The sequence below is a fragment of the Mobula hypostoma genome, chromosome 23, assembly GCF_963921235.1.
Source record: "Mobula hypostoma chromosome 23, sMobHyp1.1, whole genome shotgun sequence".
Taxonomy (NCBI): Eukaryota; Metazoa; Chordata; class Chondrichthyes; order Myliobatiformes; family Myliobatidae; genus Mobula; species Mobula hypostoma.
Genome location: NC_086119.1, coordinates 42506504 through 42530991, shown reverse-complemented (window position 1 = coordinate 42530991; position 24488 = coordinate 42506504). Strand labels below are relative to the sequence as shown.

Here is a 24488-nt window from a genome sequence, read left to right as displayed (position 1 = left end):
GACTTGTTCTGACTTCACCACTATACAGAAATTAGGATGTCATTTTGTACACTATGTGAGGCAATCTTAATGATTTTGTGTGAAAATATCACAAACACAGTAGAAGCCAGGAAATTATACCCAGCAGGCATGCATTAAGCACTTGCTTATGCAGAACGTATATTGTGTACAGTGTGCACAAATGGCACACATTAATGAGAAAAACTTGCTGCTGCATCCCACTTGAAATATGCTCACAAAAGCTGATTAAAGATACATTATGTGCAATCTCAGGAAACCAATCTTTCACAGAATCTAATGGCTACAGATACAATATAGGTGTGCAACAATTATCAGGTCAAAATTCAATGGTCTGCAACCATGTGAAGAAATTTTTCATGGCCAATGCCATCTATGTAAATAGTTCACATGAAACATTTTCTCATAACACAAAGCTTCAGGGACGTGGGTTCAACCCTGAGCAGGGGTATTGTCTATTTAGAGTTTGCATGTTATCTTCATGACTGAATGAGTTTCTTCTTGGTGGAATGGTGCCCTTCCACAGTCTAAATGTTTTGTTAATTATCGCTTAGATTTTTGGCAAAACAAGTCAAAGGAAAGTTGATGGGCAGTGTGAGAGGGAATAAGTTTCAGAGGTACAGAAAAGTAAGGAGAAGCATAATGGGATTAATGTGATTGCATACATGGCATAGATCTGATGGGCCAAAATGTCTCCTTTGTTTTTGGTATAAACTTTGGATAAAGGCTACTCAAAACACTTTTAAATTAGGTTTAGTTTGCTACACAAAAACTGTGGTTTGCCCAGGACCACGAGAAACTTTTGGTGAGCTACACAATCTAATCTCTATTCCAGATATTAAGTGGTGGCATCATGGGATTGATGGGAAAGGCAGAAGGTTAGGTGAGACCTGTAAGAAAAACGGCAAAAATATTCATCCTCTCAAGCTGCCATCAAGTGAATATCAGGAATTAGCCTCAAATAGTCAGCAATTTATACGAAAACTCAGTGACTGAAATTCTGCAGGAATATCTGGCTAAGCATCCATGCCTGAAGGTTCCTGTCACTCTCGAACTGCAGTGCATCTTAGGCCGTGGCTGATATTTACCATATTCATTGATGCTTTCTGATAATATGAAGGACCCATCAGAAAGAACAGGTATGTGAGAATTAAAGGATTCCTGAAGGTATAGGGGGTGACCCATGAGATCCTTCAGACACCTTACAAGAATCACAAAGGCTATTACCCGGTGAAAATTTGAATCGTCTGCAACCATTGAAAAAAATTTTCTCACAATCAATGCCATGCCTCAGGGAAGTTCACATGGTGCATTCATATTCAGGCAGTGTGTAATGCCCACTATATTTCAGCTACTGTGCTACATGGTGTGTTGGAAGAGCATAAAGAACAAGGAAGAATTCTGTTCTGCATGATGAGCACTCCAATGTAGAAACCTCAGTAATTTCTATGGACTGATCTGAGGATCTAAATTCATATGCATTTCTTCATTAAACATGGCAGGGTAATCCTTTAATTGAAGGACTGACAATAGAACTGTGAACATGCATGATTCTAATTTAATTGAAGTCATTAAAGAAACAGATTTAAGAATATCATCTGGTTTCAATATTAATATGAAGTAGATTCATTATGAGCAAGCAGCTGGCATTATTAAGCCTTCCTTTTATGTTGAGAAGATTAATGGAGCTAAAATACTTGACGAACTATGACCATCTAAAAATTTCACTCTCACTGGAGATCTTAGCAGGAAATTACAGGAAAAGACATTTTCAGGTCAATGACAACAGTTTCAACAGCTAGTATATTATCCTATCTACTGGATCATCATGGCTTATCAAAAACACAAGATGATTCAATTACCTTTCTGAGACTGACCGGAATGTGACATTACAAATGCAACCTCCTGGAGAATAAACTCTGATATGTTTTGTTTCAGAATACTTACCCAGTACAGTCACATCACATTGTCAAGGCTTCAGCATTCACCTGTACAAAGTACTCAGACACAAAGAAAACAATGAATTTCCTTAGGGAGACACAAAAGTCTACAGATCTACCTTTTCATGCTGGCTGTCTCCCCTCTTGTTTTGCAGTTCAAATGAAGGTTCTCAACCCAAAATTTCAACTGTCCATTTCCATCCATGGATGTGACCCGACCTGCTGAGTACTTCTAGCTCCTTTGTGCATTGCTCCAATTTCATTACAGATGTGTTGTCTCCAAGGATGACCCTGAGGATACAACTGTGACTACTCCATGGTGGGAAGAACAAAAATAATATCTCTACAGAATCCACTTTATGACTTTCTCAATTTGTATCTCTTCTTGAGATGCCTATCAGAGTAAACTACCGATTCTTTCTGAAAAGGTCCTCGAAAACATATATAGAGAGGATTATACCAAGTATGTGTTTTCCCCGCATTGCAAGTGTTTGTTATCTCTCTATGACACTATCAGGAACCTGCCTTAATAAGCTGAGTAAGGTGGTACCATATCATCAAATATCCTCATTTCAGCTGGGTTTATATCACCCTTCTATTTAATTTATCCGTCTTTCCTTTTTGTTAATCATTTGCAGAAATCTGAGGGTGTATATGACCCAGATAATTCCAGCATAAAGCAGGGAACATCAAACTGCATGCTAGGAATCAGTGGTTTCAGTTTTCAGTCATCCCCTCATCTCATCTTTTCCCATGGTGAAATGCACTTACTAGTCAGAATCTGTAAGAAGTCAAGTCAAAAAGAGAACAGGTACCTTATGATATCCTCAACAGCTTGATTTTCTTCTGCAAGATTTCCTTTATTTTTTTAACCACTGTAAAATTTATTTTTCTTATTAAATTAATGAAGTGCCTATAGTTCAGCAAAGATATCAACTATCATTTCTGATCCAGGATTTCCTACAACATATAAGCTCTGTGTACCAGGCAAAGAAAAACTACAGAATTGCTGTTGTACTAGATCAACATTTCTTATGATCATGCCATGTGTGCCTTCAATATTGCAACCAATGCTACTGTGGACAAACTTCAACTTGCTCACGGTGATGTCCAATGTCTCTCAAGCTCTGTACATTACTGTACATTAAATCAGGGGAAAGGATCAGTGGCATTCATGTAAAAGGCATACTTTTCTCGGAAGGCTCACTGAGTGTGTAAGTATGTTAAAGTGTCTGCCATATAAACATTTTGGAAGGATCAGGAAACCAATGTACCTTACACAAGAAATGAGAGTATGGTCTTGTTAATGCAGGTGATACTATACAGTGACTTTAATGAATATTGTACATCTATATATTAACCGAATGTTTCGCTTTCTTTCACCTAAAATTATTGAGGTGTGAAAGGGGAATTTCTGAAGCAGGATGCTATTTCACACATTGTGGCCTGGATCACATTAGATCCAACATACAGCTCAAAGTTGCATTGCACATTTCCCATCCGACTCCATTCAGTTGGTCCTCTCCCTTGGTCCAGAGATTAGAGGTGCTAGCTTTTAGGTTAGGTGTATAATCAAGCATCATGTTGTATCTCACTGAACAAAAAAGATCTGATAGCATTATTTCTAATAGTACTAATAGAATTCTTTGTTCTTGAATGGTGGGAGAAGATGGTGGCGCGACACAGCGCGTGCGGCCTCTCCAGTGAAATGATACCATATTTGTTAAATAGGGGCCTGTGCACAATTCTGATTTGGTGGAGACAGCCATGAGAAGCATGGAGGAACATCTGAAATGCCCGGTTCGCTGCTGCTGCTACTGTGCGATCGAGAATCTCTGGAGAGACGGCCCCAAATCCTCGGCTTTTCCTGTTGCTGGCGGCTGGGGCTGGGGTTGAAACGCTCGGCAGAGATGGTGCTCGGTGGCGGAGGCTCGAAGTTTTCGGACAACTCAGAGTTGGACTGTGGTCGGGTGCTTCCAGGATGCTGCATTGGCAAGTTTGTGGCGGCTGGAAGCTTATGGGAAGAGATTTTTCGTCCTTCTCCCATCTGCGTTAGATGATGGGACTTTCGAGAGACTTTGAACTTTTTTTACCGTGCCCATGGCCTGTTCTTCATCAAATTACGGTATTGCATGCACTGTTATAACTATATGTTATAATTATGTGGTTTTTGTCAGTTTTTCAGTCTTGGTCTGTCTCATGTTTCTGTGATATCACACCGGAGGAACATTGTATCATTTCTTAATGCATGCATTACTAAATGACAATAAAAGAGGACTGCGTGTCCTCATAATCTAATCTAATCTAATCTTAGTATTTATTTCTCAACCAGCACATCCCTCTCCACTATCAATGCATTTAAAGATAAAGAATAAAAAATTAGCTTTAATTTGTCACATGTACGTTGAAACATTGAACCATGTAGTGAAGTGCGCTGTTTGCATTAACAACCAACAGACAGAAGATGTACTGGTGGCAGTCTGTAAGCGTTGCCAATCTTCTGACGCCAACATAGCAAGCCCTCAACTTACTAACTCTAATCTTTCTTTGGAACATGGGAGGAAACTGGAGCAGCCAGAGGAAAAGCAAGTAGTCATGGGAAGAACATACAGTCGACCTTCACTAATCCGACTACCTGTAATCCGGTTCCTTCGATAATCCGGCACTGATTTCAAATTTTCCGTGCAACTGTAATTTCATATTTCCTGGGCCACCGTACCAATTTGCTGTGCATTGTTTTGGTTGCACTAGATCTGTTCACGTGTTGGCATGCTCTTATAAGCACAGACAGGCGATTCCTGCTTGTTTTCCTGCAGTTATTAATATCATTTGCGTGAGGCACGGCCACCCGGCACCCACCTGTCTCCCATGCCATTGGCGGGGGAGCTGGCTTGCGCTGGGTCATCTGCCTGCTGGCAGTTGCACACTGCCCCCCGGTGTCTCCCGGCCGGCGATCCATTCCCTTCTGCCTACGGCCTCAGATCAGACATGGCGACCCCCTGAATTTAAGCATATTACTAAGCAGAGGAAAAGAAACTAATAAGGATTCCCTCAGTAACTGCAAGTGAAGAAGGAAGAGCCCACGCCAAATCCCCGGTTGCCTGGCGGTCGAGTGAAGTGTGGCGTATAGAAGACCTCCTTTCTCCGACTTCTGCTTCTGCTCACCCAGATGTGCTGCCACCAACATAACAGTTTTTGATGAAACTGTTGTGCCAGATTCAGCACTAGTTCCTGATGCTTCACTCATTTTTCAAGATGAAGATGTTGATGATCTTGACAACCCCACACTTGCAGACATGCATATTAAATGTCTCACTTTAGAAGCGGAGGTGCTCAACTGTTCTGTATAAGTTAATTCCTTTACATTTACCTGTACCCTCTATTTTATCTGTGCCTGTACAGTATATTACTGGGAAAAATCAAGAATATTACTGGTAAAAAGCTCTTCTGTTCTTCAGGTGGATGTTTGAAAGCAAAGGATGATACCATTATCATGGAAAAAGATGAGATTATGAACAGATGGACTGAGTATATTCAGGAATTGTTTGAAGACGATCAAGGTGAAAAACCAGAAATTAAGAATATTGAAGGTCCAAGTATTTTCAAATCTGAAGTTTATAATGCTATAAATAAGATGAAGAAAGGAAAGGTAGCAGGTCCTGATGAATTAGTAATAGAACAAATTATCGCCCTTGAAGACTATGGAATTGAAAAACTTACTGATTTAATCAATGACATTTATGAGACTGGAATAATACCAGAAAAGGTTAAAAAAAATCAGTATTTATCACTCTTCCTAAGAAACCTGGAGCAATAGAATGTGAATTACATAGGACCATAAGTTTAATGAGTCATATCACTAAAATACTTCTAAGAATTTTGATGATAAGAGCTAAAAGTAAGATACAAGCTGAAATAGGTAAAGAACAATGTGGTTTTATGAAAGACAAAGGTACAAGAAATGTGATATTGATGTTAAGGATACTATCAGAATGAGCTATTCAAGTGCAAAGAGATTTGTTTGTTTGTTTTATCGACTACACGAAAGCATTTGATAAAGTGAGGCACAATAAGTTATTTGAAATATTACAAGAGACTCTAGATTTAGATTCGAAAGACCTCTGCCTAATCAGAAACCTGTACTGGGAACAAACTGCCGCTGTAAGAATAGATGGAGAAGTAAGTCAGTTTACGAAAAGCAAGACAGGCATTAGACAAGGGTGTGTTTTCTCCCCTGATTTGTTTAATGTGTACAGTGAAACAATATTACAAAAAAATAAGAGGCATCTTGGGAATCAAAGTTGGCGGTGAAAACATCAACAATTTTAGATATGCGGATGACACTGTGCTAATTGCAAGTACGGAGGAAGAACTACAAAACTTAATTGATATAGTTGTTGAAGAAAGTGCAAAAATGGGTCTATCTATCAATTACAAAAAGACAGAATGTATGGTGATATCCAAAAAGAAGGAGAATCTTATCTGCAAGCTGAAAATAAGCGGGGAAGACATAAAACAAGTACAGAACTTTTGCTACTTAAGAAGCTGGGTGACATCAGATGGCAGGTGAGACATGGACATCAAAAGAAGAATAGGGATGGCAAAAGACACCTTTACGAGAATGAACAGTATACTGACCAACAGACACCTTTACGAGAATGAAGAATATACTGACCAACAGACACCTTTACGAGAATGAAGAGTAGACTGACCAACAGACACCTTTACGAGAATGAAGAGTATACTGACCAACCGACACCTTTACGAGAATGAAGAATATACTGACCAACCGACACCTTTACGAGAATGAAGAATATACTGACCAACAGACACCTTTACGAGAATGAAGAGTAGACTGACCAACAGACACCTTTACAAGAATGAAGAGTATACTGACCAACCGACACCTTTACGAGAATGAAGAATATACTGACCAACAGACACCTTTACGAGAATGAAGAGTATACTGACCAACCGACACCTTTACGAGAATGAAGAATATACTGACCAACCGACACCTTTACGAGAATGAAGAATATACTGACCAACAGACACCTTTACGAGAATGAAGAGTAGACTGACCAACAGACACCTTTACGAGAATGAAGAGTATACTGACCAACAGACACCTTTACGAGAATGAAGAGTATACTGACCAACAGACACCTTTATGAGAATGAAGAGTATACTGACCAACAGACACCTTTACAAGAATGAAGAATATACTGACCAACAGACACCTTTACGAGAATGAAGAGTATACTGACCAACAGACACCTTTACGAGAATGAAGAATATACTGACCAACAGACACCTTTACGAGAATGAAGAGTATACTGACCAACAGACACCTTTACGAGAATGAAGAATATACTGACCAACAGACACCTTTACAAGAATGAAGAGTATACTGACCAACAGACACCTTTACGAGAATGAAGAGTAGACTGACCAACAGACACCTTTACGAGAATGAAGAATATACTGACCAACAGACACCTTTACGAGAATGAAGAGTATACTGACCAACACTACACTAGGCCTGACAACTTGCCTCAATGTACTGAACTGTTATGTTTATCCAGTTACGTTATATGGCTCAGAATGTTGGATAATATCTAGTAACATGAAGAAACAAATTGAAGCAGCAGAGATGTGGTTTTTGAGGAGGATGCAAAGAATAGCGTGGACGAAACGAATACCTAATGAGGATGTCATGAACAGAGCGAGCACAAAAAGGGAAATAATGTATGAGATCATGAAAAGGCAATGTAACTTTATTGGACATGTGATTAGGAAAGAGGAGTTAGAATGCATGGTAATTATGAGAGGATTGAAGGGAAGAAAGCAAGAGGAAGACAAAGACAAATGGTGATGGATACAGCAGCCAGAGAACTGGAAATGAATACCAATGAATTGATCCACTTGACCCGAAACAGGACAGTGTGGGCCATGGCAGTCAAAGCTCAAACTGGGCATGGCACCTGATGATGTTGATGACTTTATTAAAATTTCACTTGCTACTCATTTAATATTTCTGTTTCATTGTTATCTAACATACTGATTTACATGATATTTTAAAGGTATGCTGAGGTGGTTAGCTATTGCTTAATGTAATCCTTCTGTAATTCAGCATTTTCACTAATCCGGCACTCCTCAGGTCCCAATAGTGCCAGATTATAGAAGGTCGACCTGTACAAACTTCTTACAGACAACGGTAGGAATTGAACCCTGATTGCTCGCCATGCATACTACATACTTCTATTTCAGACTGCAATGTAATTATGAACTATGAGCAACCTTGCACAACCTTGCATAGCATGCATTTCTATTTAGACTGAAACATAGCATGAATTATGCACTTGGATCTAGATATACAAGAGAAAAATGCACAGAATTCAAATTACTAAACAAAACAGGAGCCCATGGTGTTATAGGAAATATACTACATTGGACAGAAGATTGGCTGACTGGAGGGGGCAAAGAATGGGAATAAAGATGGCCTTCTCAGATTGGCAGCCAGTGATTAGTGGTTCATGGCAGGGGTCAGTGTTGGGACCACTACTACTTTTCATATGTCAATGATTTCGATGACAGAATTTATGCCTTTGTGGCCAAGTTTGCACAGGATAGAAAGAAAGATGGAGGGGCAAGTAGTGATGAGGAAGCAGGGAGTCTATGGAAAGACTTAAGGCAGTTTAGGAGAATGGGCAAAGAAGTGGCAGTTGAAATATAGTGTAGGGAAGCGCATGGTCGTGTACTTTGGAAGAAGGCATAAAGGCAAAGATTACTTTCTAAATGGGGAGGAAGATCAGAAATCAACGGTGCAAAGGGACTTGGGAGTCCTATTGCAGGATTCCTTAAAATTAACTGAAGCTTTAAGCTGAGGCTTTATGAGGCATTGGTCATATCACACTTACAGTATTATGAGCAGGTTTGGGGCCCTTATCTTAGAAAGGATGAACTGGCATCGGTGAGGGTCCAGAGGAAGTTCACAAAAATAATTTTGGGAATGAAAGGGTTAACATATGATGAGTGTTTGATGGTTCTGGCCTGTACTCACCGGAATTTAGAAAAATGAGGGAGGGGTGGGAATTTCAATGAAACCTATCAAATATTGAAAGGCCAAGATATAGTGGACATGGAGAGGATGTTTCCAATGGTAGGGAAGTCTAGCACCAGGGAGCATAATCTCAGAATACAATCATGTCCCTTTAGAACAGATATAAGGATGAATTTCTTAAAGGTGGTGAATCTGTGGAATTCATTGCCACAGATTGCTGTGGAGGCAGAATCACTGTGTATATTTTAAGCGAAAGTTGATGGGTTCTAGATAATTAAGGGTAGAGAGTAGAAGAGAGAAGGCAGGAGAATGGGGTTGAGAGGGAAAATAAATCAGACAGAAGTAAATGGCGAAGCAGACTCAATGGACTGAATGCTTCAATTCTGCTCCAAAGTCTTATGATCTTATATAAACTCAATATTTAGAAAATGTAATCCCATAAATTGTTCCATTCCAACACACCAAAATTGAATGCTTTCTACAGCAGCAGCAGCAATTACGCTTAAGGATCACATGACATATTTACTCATTTGATCTAAATATCCTCATAATAAGAAGACAGGTTAATATCACCTTAGCCTTTCAGAATATTTTTGGGATTTAGCTGGTAAGAAAGATATGGCACATCTGTTCACTCATATACTATTTTCTTTTTTAACAAAGTGTGAGACTGCATTATTTTAATAAAAAAAAACACAATATTTACAACATAGCGTTCTAAGGTTCCAATGTCTAGATGTTTCTGATAAAAATTACTGTGGGTTTGTTCTGTTGATGACACCTTTGGACCACATTGGTCAAATTGTGCCATTTGGATCATAAATCCACATTTACAATGACTGTCACATTGGAAATACTGATACTCCATCCATTTCCCTGAGTGTAATCAATCTGCTATAGACATACAGAACAAATTAATTCAGTTGCCAATATCTGTGAGTAATTTATGCCAAGTTTGTAACTGTCCAACCATTCTAACTGAAGTTACCTTAATAATATCCTCATTAGTGGACCTGCACTCAACAAAGGATGACACATCTGTGACGATTCCATTCACTTCCACAGCAATGACCTTTAGAGGAATAGCCACAGTCCTTCCTGTAAGTATTGCGGTATTGATGATTTCAGTATTCTGGTAAAGAAGGTAAAACACATATTGTTAATCTTTAAACATCTGTTTTCACACTTCAAACAAGTTAGCAAACTGTGAGTGAAGCTCAGGGATTTCAGTTTGCTAGTTTTACGTATTCTGAAAAGAAAACGATATACTACCCAGAAATTCATTTCTTGTTCTCTCATTCACAGTACAAATACAGTAGAATTAATGAAAAACTACACACAAAGATAGACGAACAACCAATGTGCAAAACAACAAATTGTACAAATACAAAATGAAAAGCAATATAATGATAATAGATAAATAAAAAATAATATTGAAAACATGAGTTGTAGAGTCCTTGAAAGTGAATCCATAGGTTGTGGAATCCGTTGTTAAGTATGCCCGGCAGCATCTCTAGGAAGAGGTACAGTCGACATTTCGGTCCAAGACCCTTCGTCAGGACTAACTGAAAGAAGAGATAGTAAGAGATTTGAAAGTGGGAGGAGGAGGGGGAGATCCGAAATGATAGGAGAAGACAGGAGGGGGAGAGATGAAGCTAAGAGCTAGAAAGTTGATTGGCAAAAGGGATATGAAAGGATCATGGGACGGGAGGCCTCGGGAGAAAGAAAAGGGGAGGGGGAACCCAGAGGATGGGCAAGGAGTATAGTGAAAGGGACAGAGGGAGAAAAAGAGAGAGAAAAAATATATATAATAACAATACATAATAATTGATCTAATAATAAATAAATAATAAGACTTCTCTAACTTCCGTTAATGCCCCATCTCCCCTTCATACCCCATCCGTTATTTATTTATTATTATTATCTATATATATTTTTTTCTCTCTCTCTTTTTCTCCCTCTGTCCCTCTCACTATACCCCTTGCCCATCCTCTGGGTTCCCCCCCTCCCTTTCTTTCTCCCTAGGCCTCCTGTCCCATGATCCTCTCATATCCCTTTTGCCAATCAACTGTCCAGCTCTTGGCTCCATCCTTCCCCCTGCTGTCTTCTCCTATCATTTCGGATCTCCCCCTCCCCCTTCCACTTTCAAATCTCTTACTATCAGCTTCTCAGCCCGAAACGTCGACTGTACCTCTTCCTAGAGATGCTGCCTGGCCTGCTGCGTTCACCAGCAATTTTTATGTGTTTTGCTTGAAATTCCAGCATCTGCAGATTTCCTCATGTTCCATTTGTTAAGTGTTGGAGTGAGTAGTTATCAAGCCCAAAATAAGTAGACTAATTCTTAAGTCCTCATTCAAAGATAAGGAGGACCAGCATGGGATGAAAGGGTCTTGATTTTTTTCTTGTATTACATAAATACATATAACATCCATTAAGTTCTGCTTTGGCCAAATAATATTAACCTCATTATTTGCAGAAATGAAACCTTTCCATTAAAACAAAACACTGGCATGTCAACATTTTGTATACCTGCAGTAAATAACCATCAATTTAAAGAATTATTTTCTTACACACAAATAAATGCTCAAATTAGTACTAAGAATTTTATTATTAGACATTTTCCAATGTCTGCTCTCAAACACCGAAAAAGTGATTCTTAACTTTAACACCAATGTCTCTGTGTTAGCATTTTCAGACACCTTCTGATCTTCCTGCTTCAACACCTAGTCATTCCTCCCTAATGTTTGCATCCCATGGCAGGACAAAATAATACAGAATATAACATAAAATAATAAATCTGGAGAGGCTGCTAAGGTTGTACTGTAGAACATCTGTAGTGCAGTCAAGTAAATCTTTAACAGCTTGATCATTCAGAGCTCTGAATAAGCACTCGTCAGCAGTAATACCTTCAATCCTGACAATAAGCACAAGGGAGATGGTCAGACTATTCCACTTGCTACCCATTCTCCCTCCACTTGAGTATGACCTGAGTGGAGGAGAGGGATTTATGAGGATAGCTAATAGATAGCAGTGTCTCAGCTATGAATGGGTAACTTGATAAAAACCTTGATAGTGCAGCGCCTATCCTCGCAAACTAGATGGACTCTCAGAAAGGAATAATTTCTGTTGATGCATTTTCTCTTGGAGCAGAGGATGAGAGGTGACCCTTGATAAAGAGATAATAAGAGGCATATATTGTGTGGATAGCCAGGCTGGAAATGGCTCATATGAAGGGGCTTAAATTTAAGGTGATTGGAGCATATTATAGCGGGGGGGGGGGATGTCAGAGGTAAGCTTTTATGGTGGGTGCATCATATGTGCTGCCAGGGGTGGTGGTATAGAGGCAGATACATTAGCAACATTTAAGAGGATCTTAGACAAGCACACAGACGCTAGAAAAATGGACAGCTATGTGGGAGGGAAGGACTTGATTGATCTTAGAGTATGTTGAAAGGTCGGCACAACACTGTAGGCCAAACAGCCTGTACTGTGCAGTCATTTCTATGTCTTGGCTCTTCAGGTGGAACATGAGAGATAACACTCCACATCCTTGGTGAACCTACCATTCTCCTATCTCTCCTTCCAAAATGTTCAGTTTGTGCTTAATATCCTTTGGTACAGCGTGATCATGTATGGACCTGTGCAGTAATCCATCCCATACACAATAATCTGATGGTGACCTTGTTGTTTGCAGGTTTCCATCAAAGGATAAAATTGTTTTCCATGTATACACTGTAGAAATCAATGATGCAGTTTATATTCCAAGTGCATTTATGTAATGTGTAGCTCAAAGGATTCAGAATAGCTTTTGATCTCTGCTTTTGTTGAATGCTGCTATTAGCATTGAAATGAAAAACTCAGTTTTGCATAGAAGTTCACTACAGCCTAATCTCAATATAAAATATATGGAAATGCGTTAGAATAAACTGTATTTTGCATCTATAATATTCTAGTTTTTCATTTCAAATTATTAAAGTGCATATGTGCTTCTTAAGTAATGAAACTTTTCAGAAACAAATGACATTGGATACCAAATTAAAACTTGACACAATCTCATCTTTATGACTAACTAAAAGTCAACCAGCTTATTGACAACATCAATTTTTAACTGCATGTAGTTGAGATGAACTGGAAATACTTTGCCAAATATTCAGGGTTTAGGTGTGTTGATCACTCATTATATTTAGTAAACACATTAGAGTTTAAAACAACATACACAAAATGCTGGAGGAACTCAGTAGGTCAGGCGGCATCTATGAAAATGACATTAAGCTGAGACCCTTCTTCAGGGCTGAGAAGAAAAGCTAGGGGTGGGGGGTGGAAGATGCCAGAAAACAAAGATAGGGGAAAGTGAAGGAGGCTAGCAGGAAGGTGATAGGATGCCAGGTGGCGAAGTGGTTGGGAAAGATCAAATGCTAGTGAAGAAGGAATTTGATAGGCAAGGAGAGTGGACCGTTGGAGAAAGGGAAGGTGGAGAGGAAGCAGGGAGCAGTAAGAGGCAGGTGAGAAGAGGTAAAAGTGGGGAACAGAGGAGGTGGGAGGGGTGGAATTAATTTACCAGAAGGAGAAATGGATATTCATGTCATCAGATTGGAGGGTACCATCTTCAACCTCCTCCACCTTAAGACTGGCTTAATCTTGGAACAAGAGGCAGGCAGGGATTGACATACCCAAATGGGAATGGGAGTTGGAATTAAAATGTTTGGCCACCGGGCAGTCCCACTTGTGGCGGATGATGCAGAGGTGTCTGACGAAGTGGTGCCCCAATTTACTACAGGTCTCAATAATGTAGAGGAGGTCGCATTAGGGACACCGGATACAGCAGACGACTCCAGCAGATTTGCAGGTGAAGTTTTACCTCACCTGGAAGGACTGCCTGAGGCCTTGAACGGAGCTGAGGGAAGAGATTTATGGGCAAGTGTAGCAGTTAAACCCTTTGCAGAGTTAAGTGCCTGGAAGGAAATTAGTTGGGTGGTAGTTGGCATCAACAGTCATTGTCCTGCTCGGAGGTAGGTAGGATTGACTAGTTGCTTCTTTGCATTTTGTTACTGATATATACTAAGCTACTATGTGCTGCTGTAAAGTCAGCAGATACTTAAGGTAGTAGAAACTACCAATGCTTATTTTGTACACAAGAGGAACTACAGATGTTGGAACCTGCAACAATACACAAATCATTGGAGGTACTCAGCAGGTCAGGCAGCATTTATGTAGGGAAATGGACTGTTAATAAATCACATTGCAACCCTTCATTTCTCGATTGATCCTGATGAAATATCTCAACCCAAAATATCAACTGTGTCTGTTTCTTTCCATAGATTCTGCCTTCCCCATTAAGAGACCTGTCTATAGTTCATTTTGTCCATTATTATGATTCAGTTAGACTTATCCAGACAAGTAAAAAGTTCTCTATCATCCCTGAGTTGAGGCTTGTTATGACAGGAAGTGTACTGAAATTCAGGAGAATAGTGATTTGTTGCAGTACACTTAACCTATGCTTGAATATATACAGTATTTTGGTTGGTCTAGTTAAGTATCGGGTCAAGGGTTAGTGCTGGCAAACGTATCAATTATAATACCAGTGAATATCAATTGGACATTGAGTACTGAACTCTCTCTCGTTGGAAATGATCAATGTCTGGTAGTTGTGTGGCATAAATTGTACTTGTCATTTATCACTGCAAACCTTAATTAGCCCAATCAGTAATCCTCCCTACTTCTAACACAGGATGAAGTAGTTATTGATGAATCAGCTGAAAAAGTGCAGGTTTAGGATTTTGTTCTGAGTATCCCCTGTTCAATCATGATATATTATCAATGATTGATTGATCAAACCTCTTGCAGAATTAATATTTTTTATTGTGTCAGCTATATTATCAGTTGCTTGATTACCAATAAAGTGTCCTCAAACATTGCAGTTTCTCTCACATTTCCGCCGTTGGATGAAAACAACTTCATACATAGCTGTAGAGGTCAGTTATCAATTAACTTAAAATTTAATAGCACTCTTCATAAACTGAACCCTTGGCTAGTTAAAGACTTGGACAAATTCTGGTGTGGATCAAGTCAAGAAAATGGATAACACAATGCACTGATTTTTTCTAAAAGTCTCACAAAATTAGCATGCAAATCCAAGACCCACCACTGAAGTATAGATCAGTGAGTCTTACCTCAGCGGTGGGAAAATTATTAGAGAAGGTTCTTAGAGACAGGACTATATAATCAGAACAATTAGTGATTATTGCTTTTCTAATTGTGATGTAACAATTCTTCACAGATCTTAAAAAATGTATCAAAAGCATCCTCTTATTTTACTCTGCTTTCATTCACCTCCTTAGTGCTTCAATATTTATTCATCTAGTCTTACACAACAACATTTTTGTTGTTGCTTTTTAATGAAATTTATTCAGTTCCACTAGTCTAAACATTTTTATTTTTTTCTTTTAAATGAAGATATTCAATGTATCTTGATAAAATTAGATAATCTTATTATGCTTATAGCCCTACTAAATCAGAATCCTTTCATTTCATGGTTTTATTATTATTAGATTCTCCATGCATTACTCTGCATTTATTTCTATTAAAATAAATTATCATATTTCAAACCTGTTCATTTTTATTTGCCCCTTAGTAAAGAATCCACTTACTTGAGGGCCTTTATAAGGCAACACCACTGTTGTTCTCTATCATCATTGGTGGACTTTTTTCATGTCATTATCTCCCTCACAATAAGACCCAAGGCCATGATCTCTGATCTACCTTGGACCTCATCAGTCTTGCATCATGAAGGCTCCTTCTATCACCCAAACATGGCAAGACCAAATTTTTAGTTCCAGTTTGCAGACTGTCCACATATAATAAAGGTTTGCTTTTATTAAGAAAAGTATTTCTTGCTAAGCACTATCCTTTGTTGCTAAGATAAATATTAATACATCTCAATGTATTAACATGCTGAATTTCTCTGTACCCTATCCAGGCGGAGAACTGATAGGATACAAAGTAACAGGTTGTATGTAGAAAGTGCGCCATAAAGATAACAAAACCTAAAAGAAATTATTAAGATCTATAAAACCTTTGTTAAATTTATTGGCGTTTCTTAAAAAAAAATCACTGAACTTAGTAAACTAGAGTGTTCACAAAGGTTATTTTGACTTATCATTGGAGCATTGTTAAACTGAGTGTTTAGCAGCTATGATGGTGGTCAAAAAGTCATAAAGTAGTATTAATGAAAGATTCTACAAAAATGTGCCATTTTTGAACAACAACTTGGAAATGCTGGGTATCCAATAACACAACATAGAGTTACAATGAAAACGAACAAGATAAAATGAGTGCAGACATGTTCGCACTATAGATAAGACCTTTACTCAGAATGTATTGGTAGTATTTACTGTAGGTTATTCAAAGAAGTAAGACACTTTGTCAGGCAATTTCCCATACATTTTTGGAAAATGATCCGAGAGGGATCCATATAATGCTTCTAGTTTAAGAGGGAAATATATAAGAATTAAGAAACTGTAGGATCATTTTTTATTTGCAACACACACAAGACTTTCAAATCTCTTATCTCTTTTTTCTGTTAGTCCTGATGAAGGGTCTCGACCCGAATTGACGACTGTACCTCTTCCTATAGATGCTGCCTGGCCTGCTGCGTTCCACCAGCATTTTGTGTGTGTTGCTTGAATTTCCAGCATCTGAAAATTTTCTCATGTTTGCGATCATTTATTTGCTTTGTGTTTGGGTATTTTCTAGAAAAAATGATTCCGTCTTAATGGAAATACACGTCTAGAAATTGGATTTCACCTTTATTTACTATGCTACAATATCATGGCATTTAATGCTGATGACAAAAAATGCACTTAAATCTGAAAATTGGTCAAAAACAAATCTGAAACAATGTCAGGATGGCTCACAAAAAGAAAGCTTTAAAAAGTTAGATGGCATCACATTCAATTCAGTGCCAATGGCTAGCTTTTTGCTGTGTTTTAGTTGGAGATAGACAACAACCTTTATAGTTAGATAGACTTCAACCATGTCAGCAAGAAAGCAGCAACATACATCATTGCCACTATGAAAAGATGTTGACGAGGGAGTGGGAGAAAAAAAAAAGGAAGACTTTATAAGAGGGACACAGATTTCTCATTCAATGAAACAAAAACCATGAAGGAGAATCTGTGTGCCAGGACAAGCAGGCAGACCCATTAGCTCCACCATTAGAAGAACCTGGCATTGAGTAGGTAGAGTTGACAGAATCCTTGCAAAATAGGACATCAGAAGAAATTTCATGATTTCACATGTCAAAGTAAACACCACACCCGTGTAAAAAATGGTCTCTTCAACAAGCACATCTATCACAACCAACATCCTATCCCTATCAATATGGACACAGACACACATATTGTTATTAAATACAATCTCACTTACACCAACCCAAACCTCACTGCACCAGTGAATTTCATCTCCCCCCACTCTCCACCCTAAGGTTCACTTTCAAGGAAGAATAATAAAAAAATACTCAATAGGCATCATCTCTTCCATTTAAATGGACAATGAGGAGCGGTGGGGAGGCAGCTCATCATGCTTGAAGAAACCAGCTTCACCTCATGGTAGAAGGGCAACAGAGTTGTAAAACATGGCTATATGGAATCTGCCTTATACATGCATTAATAATATAAATGCTTTCATTTCATTAATGGAAGTCTCCCTGGTTACTTTTTACTGGACCACCCTGAAGCTGTTTTGGTAAGAGTTTGCAAGTACACCAAGCTACTGTTTTGTCTCAGTGGGTGGAAGACACCTCCCACCCACCCTGCTTCGCTTTCCCTAAAGCATTCTTCATTCAGATTGGAAGAAACAGAAGAGGAGGCTGTTGAGAAGGAAGGATTGAGTTCAGAAGAAAGTCAAAATGCAACTTTCCTCTTTAGATCAAATAAGAAACTGACTGCATAATTTTGAAGTGGAATTTGAATACTTAAATTCCAAAGTATTAACAGATGACAGAAGCAGTATGTGTAATATAACCACATTTGCTGAAGCTACAAAGCTAACTAGAAAAGTAATCTGGGCAAAATATGCAAAGTCTCCAATAGGGCTTGGACATAAATTGAGTAAGAATTTGAATGATAAGGAGAGGCTATCCAATTTGGTAACAACACAGGACGGGACAGGATATTTTAAAAAGGTGAGAAACCGATATTCGCATTTGAAAACAAAACTAACAGTTCGATGAAAAACAAATGATGTACATTGGTTTTGTTGATAAAGTATTGGAGTTAAAAAATAAAAAAGCTTGCAGTAATTGTAGAGGTTTTGTGTGAAACCACATTTAGTGTACAAGTTGGAGTTTTGGTCTCCGCAATCAAGGAAAAAAATTCTTCTCTTGAAAGCAGTGTAGAATCAACTCATAAGGTTGATTGCTGGGATGAGAGGGTAGCCTTTGGAGTTACTCTACAAGAAAAATTAGTCTGAAGTAGGTAACACAAAATTTGGAGAGGGATTGATGGATAAACTGTTGAGATAGATTTGTGCAGCATAGAAGGAAGGAGAGCTTTAGGATAAAAAGGTTGACTATTTGAGAAAAGGAAGAAATGTCTTCACTTGGATATTGTGAATCTTTTCCCTAGAGAATGGTGCGATGCACCTTTTAGTTGGATCTAGGCACAAATGATGTACAAATTAAAGGGAAAAATAATGACACTTACATTATGGTCTCCAGAAGAAAATTATGCATCTGTATTGCTCCTAAAGTATATTACACAACACGCTAGCAGCAACAGTAAATGTTTTCTATCTCAAATACTGGCTGTCACTTACTGTAGTGCATGTTCTGCACGTGCATGATTTAAGTCATTAAACTTCAAAGAATGAAAAATATATTAATACCACTGTTTCAGAAATACTTAATTGAAATATACCCACTGATTCCTAACAGATGATGTTTCCTTCCCTTGGAAATTAAGACAGTGAATGAGTTGGTGAATGAGGATGGTGTGACAAATAATTTTTCAATTCCATTTTTATTTGTCACTATGAAATTAAGATCACGTAGAATAAAGAAGAAAATCTAGGCTTACTTTCATAAACCATTTGTTCAATTGATGTCAAAATATAGAATGGAACAAAGACACTGATTTTTTTTAAATTGTCGCTTTAAGACGCCAAATCCATTGTCCAAGTCATTTTAACAAATTAATGGATTAACAAGTGAAGCATGAAATTAAAATATAAATCTTCAACATCCTATTCTTAATCAGAATACGTAGACAGAGAGAGAAAGGCAGAGAGGAAGAGAGGGGGAGAAGAGGGGGAGAGCGAGAGGGAGAGAGACAGGGGGGAAGAGAGAGGGAGGGAGGGGGGGAGAGAGTGGGGGGGAAGAGAGAGAGCGAGAGAGAGAGAGACTCAAATTCTAAAAGTTATTTTACTTAAAATTAGTGTTTTCTCAGTAGTAGGGTGTCAATATGAAATGAAACAGCATATTGTCCTGATTTCTTCAACACTTTGCAATGCCGTGCAATATTTTTGCAAGAAAAATGAAGGATGAGGGATTATTAACGCATAAAACAATATTCCTGTAACAATAGATTTTTTATTTTCAGAATGCTGGGAATAGTATTGAGGGGAAAGAGAGAAACCCAAAAGGATTCATTCAATTCAGGCAACTCCTTAAATTTGTCAAGTATCTAAAACTTCATAAAAATTTTGGCAAGCATATCATCAAAAGGTTCTATGAAGAATTAATATTTTTTCTGATTATTGTCTGTGTTTCACTCAACATCGACATTTTTGTCTCATTTTTTTCCCTTAGTTTCTTGCCGTTATCTGCTACTTTCTCTCAAGATCTAAAACAAAATTGGTGGATGTAGAATAGATGGTTGTCAGAAAATAGAAATAATCCAGCAGCCACATCTGCAGATAACGATTCCATTTTAGGTAACCTCAGCTCAAAGCTGAATGAGCATGAAGGATATTTAATTCAATGTTCCTGTGTATTAAGGTAAGAGCAGGAAGATTCTAGTACAACCTTTCAAAACACTAGTTAGGTTACAGTTGAAGTAATGTGTGTGGTTAGAGAGGTACTGCATAAAAAATTACAAGGATTGAGAGAAGGAAACTTTTTCCCAAAGCAGATGGATCAAAAATTAGAGTGCAAAGGATCAGAGAATTTTTTTCATCTGAAGGTTAGTGGAGGCTGCTACTCTCACAATATTTAAGAACAATCTACTAGATAAATATTTGAAGGGCACAGAGGTAACCTTGAATTGGTGATTGTGTGAGTGGGCCAGTGTAGGAATCTGAGGTCTGAGGGTTTGGTTCCAAAGGTTTAGGCAAGGAGGCACAAATGAGTAGCAGGTAAGAACAAGAAAGAATTTTTTATAGTACTAACTAAAATGACACCAAATCACAGTATTTTAAATAAAATAGGGATGCAGGATTAGATGATGTGTTGTAGCTGAATGATGTATGAACTGGTGGACCTCATTGTGGCTCCTGGTGACCATATCTGCATCAAGTATTTGCTGCTCAAGGAACTCAGGCTCAAAGTTGATGACCTGGAATCTGAGCTTCAAACACCGTGATGCATCAGGAAGGGTTGAGTTACTTGGACACTGTATTTCAGGAGGCATTAGATAACTTACTTCAAATTTGGTCTGTGACCAGGGACAAGAGGGTGTGTGATTGCGAGAAGGTAAGGGATTCAAGAGGTAGTGCTGGAGGAGTCTCAGCCCTTGAGCTTGCCCAACAGGTCTGAGATTGTTGCTCCTTATGACTATGAGAGCCGGGCTGTAGGAAGGCTGAGCAACTGAATTATGGTCCAGGGAGCCATATAAGACAGAGGGGAGTAGAGAAGTGTATTTGTAATTGCGGATAGTTTGGTCAGCGGAGTAGACACATTCTGTCATAAGGATCGAGAGTCAAGAAAGTTGTGTTGCCTGCTTGATACCCAGCAGAGGAAATTGGAGTTGGAGGGGAAAGATCCAGTTCGTGGTCCATATGAGTACCAACAATATAGAAAGAACAAGGAAAGAGCTTTTACTGAGGGCATCTGAGCAGGACTAAATTAAAAGGCAGAATCAAATAGGTAATAATCTCTGGATCGTTTCCTGAGCTGCGTGCAAATTGGCACAGGGTTAGTAAGTTAGAGAGCTGAATATGTGGCTCAAAGATTGGTTGGAAAAACTGGCCTTGAATTCGTGAGACATTGGCACAAGATTTGGGGAAGAAGGGAAATTTTCAGATAGACAGACTCCACTGAACCATGCTGCGACCAGGGACTTGGTGAATCGATAAAGTAAAAGCAATGGAAAGTGCAGGAGAGGCTACTGAAATCTCCAAAATAAAGAATAAGACTAAAAGATTAGAAAAAGGATAAGAATTTAACTTCAGGCAAAATGAAGAAGAAACTGTAAAAAAAAGGTGGTGAATAAATAACTGAAGGTGTCATATCTGAATGTACACAGTGCACAAAGTAACATAAATGATTTTATAGCAGATAGAGATTGGCAGATATGATATTGTAGGCATTACAGAGTTGTGGTTCAAAGATGATCGTAAACAATGATACACATTATGAAGACATCCTGACGAAGGGTCTCGGCCTGAAACGTCGACTGCGCCTCTTCCTATAGATGTTGCTTGGCCTGCTGCGTTCACCAGCAACTTTGATACACATTATGAGGGGTGATTGATAAGTTCGTGGTCTAAGGTAGAAGAAGTCAATTTTAGAAAATTTAGCACATTTATTTTTCAACATAGTCCCCTCCTACATTTACACACTTAGTCCAGCGGTCATGGAGCACACGGATCTTGGACCTCCAGAAAGTGTCCACAACGGGGGTGATTGATAAGTTCGTGGCCTAAGGTAGAAGGAGATGAGTTATACGGCTCTCGTTACATACACATGCAGTTCAACTCTTTGAGTGATTATGCAGAAAATTTGAAGTTAATAACTCATCAGGGGTGATTGATGTTCGTGGCCTAAGGTAGAAGAAGATGAGTTATTAACTTCTGGTTATAAACTGAACCTAGGTAACAGTGAACTTTTTCCATTAAATATGCAGGTTCCTATTTATAGAAATTCTCCATTTAGAGTGACTACTATTTTACTTATCTAGGAGTTAAAATTACTAAGAGACATAAGGATCTATTCAATTTCAGCCTTTTACAGTTAATTAATCAGGTTAAACAACTGATTACTAAGTGGTCCCCATTGTCTCTATCATTGATTGGCTGAATTAATGCTATTAAAATGATTATTTTACCTAAATTTTTATATTTATTTCAAACGATACCGATTTTTATTCCTAAATCCTTTTTTGATACTATTGATTCTTAAATTTCCTCTAATATATGGCAAAACAAAAATCCCAGATTAAGTGAAAAATACTTACAGAAATCCAAGAAAGCTGGTGGTTTGGCATTGCCTAATCTAAGATTTTATTATTGGGCAATTAATATTCGATATTTAATATTTTGGACACAAGATTGGAATATAACTCTAAGCCCACATTGGGTAAACTTTGAAGGCCACTCTGTACAAGGGTTTTCTTTAGCTTCCATTTTAGGAACTTCACTTCCTTTTGTACTATGTAAATTGAATAAACAAATGTTTAACCCTATAGTTAAATACACATTGCAAATATGGTTTCAATTTCGTAAAATTTTTTGGCCTGAATGAATTTATGTTATCAAGTCCTATTATATCTAATTTCTTTTTTCAACCCTCGGTTATGGACCAAACCTTTTTGATATGGAAAACGAAAGGTATAATATGTTTTTGTGACTTATTTCTGGATAACTGTTTTATGTCTTTTGAGCAGTTACCTAAGAAATTTGATTTGCCTAGATCCCATTCTTTTAGATACTTACAAATAAGAATTTTAAAAAATACTACGTTGCCTACCTTTCCGACTTCATATCCTACTGATATTATTGATAAAATTTTAGGTTTAAATCCTTTTCAGAAGGGATTAATAGCAATTATCTATGACATAATTATGAAATTACAGCCAGGTATATCTGATAAAATTAAAAATGAATGGGAAAGAAAACTTCAACTTTGTCTACCTATAGAGAAATGGGATAAAACTTTTCAATTAGTTAGTACTTCTTCTATATGTGCTAAACATACATTAATACAATTTAAAGTAGTGCATAGAGTCCATATGTCCAAAGATAAATTAGCCCGTTTTTATTCCCATATAAACCCTAATTGTGATAGATGTCACTCTGAGGTGGCTTCTTTCACTCATATGTTTTGGTCCTGTCCTCTTTTGGAAAAATATTGGAAAGATATTTTTGATATTATTTCAACAGTTCTATGTTTTGATTTACAACCCCATCCTATTACAGCAATTTTCGGATTGCCAATGGTAGAACATAGACCTTTGTCTTCTTCAGCCTGTCGGATGATAGCATTTGTTACTTTAATGGCCAGAAGATCTATTTTACTGAACTGGAAGGAAACCAATCCTCCTACTACATTCCAATGGTTTTCTCAAACTATATTAAGTTTAAATTTAGAAAAAAATTAGAAGTGATATTTTCGATCCTTCCGTTAAATTTGAAAAAACTTGGAAACCTTTTATGCAACTTTTTCATATGATGTAATTTTAACCCTTTCCGAATCTTTTTTATTAACTTAAATTATATGAATAGAGGAGCGGAGTTGATGACATTACTGAACGTGTCTGATTCAAGATATTGGTCTAGCCCTGTTTTGTTCTGTTTTTTTTGGGGTTTAGTATTTAGTATTTTTCTTTTTATTTTGGGGTTTTTCTTTGTTTATATATATATTTTTCTTTTTATTTCTTTTTTAATATGACTAATTTCATTATGAGTTTGGAAGTCTATTATACCTATGTTACTCAAAATCTTTCTTTGTATATGTTTATTAAGATTATTCCAATCTCTTTGTATCAACATTGTTACTGTGTTTATAATTTTGAAAATTTAATAAAAAGATTTAAAAAGAAAGAAAAAAGAAAGGGACGTTTCTTTAACCTAATATCTGGTCCGATTTTTTTTTGTTTCTTTCTTAATTAACTAATTGGTAGTTTTTCCTACTAATGGGGCTTCAATTACTTATGATATTATCAATTGGTATTTTTGAAAATTTAGTTGGGTTAAATATGCTATTAATTTTTTTCCTACTTTATCATAGCGTCTTATAACCAAATTTAAAGTTAAATTAAAAATGGTGCTGTTTTTTCTTTTTAAGCGATAACATTATTTTGGTTCTTTCTTGTTTAACAGATGCTGGAATGTAAATACTTTCCCTTGTTGAGACTTCATTGTTTTTCTTACAAGGTCAGTCGGTTTTTTTTAACTGAGGGAGGGAGAGAAAATCCTTTAAAATTTTTTTTCTGTACAGACAGAGCGATCCCTGGCTTCACATTCTATCATAGGTTGCTTGCCTTTTTCTGGGCTTTGGGGGGAGGACGGTGGGGTTAGAGTTAGGAGTTTTTCCC

At 37.7% G+C, this 24488-nt stretch overlaps 1 protein-coding gene across 1 annotated transcript in view; it reads right to left on the bottom strand.

The window, feature by feature from the left end:
* tmem132e (transmembrane protein 132E) overlaps nt 1–24488 on the bottom strand; it is a 588387-nt gene that overhangs the window by 150227 nt on the left and 413672 nt on the right. The window contains exon 5 of the mRNA XM_063031251.1: nt 10010–10153. Coding sequence (XP_062887321.1) covers nt 10010–10153 — 144 coding nt within the window. The remainder of the gene's footprint in view (nt 1–10009; nt 10154–24488) is intronic.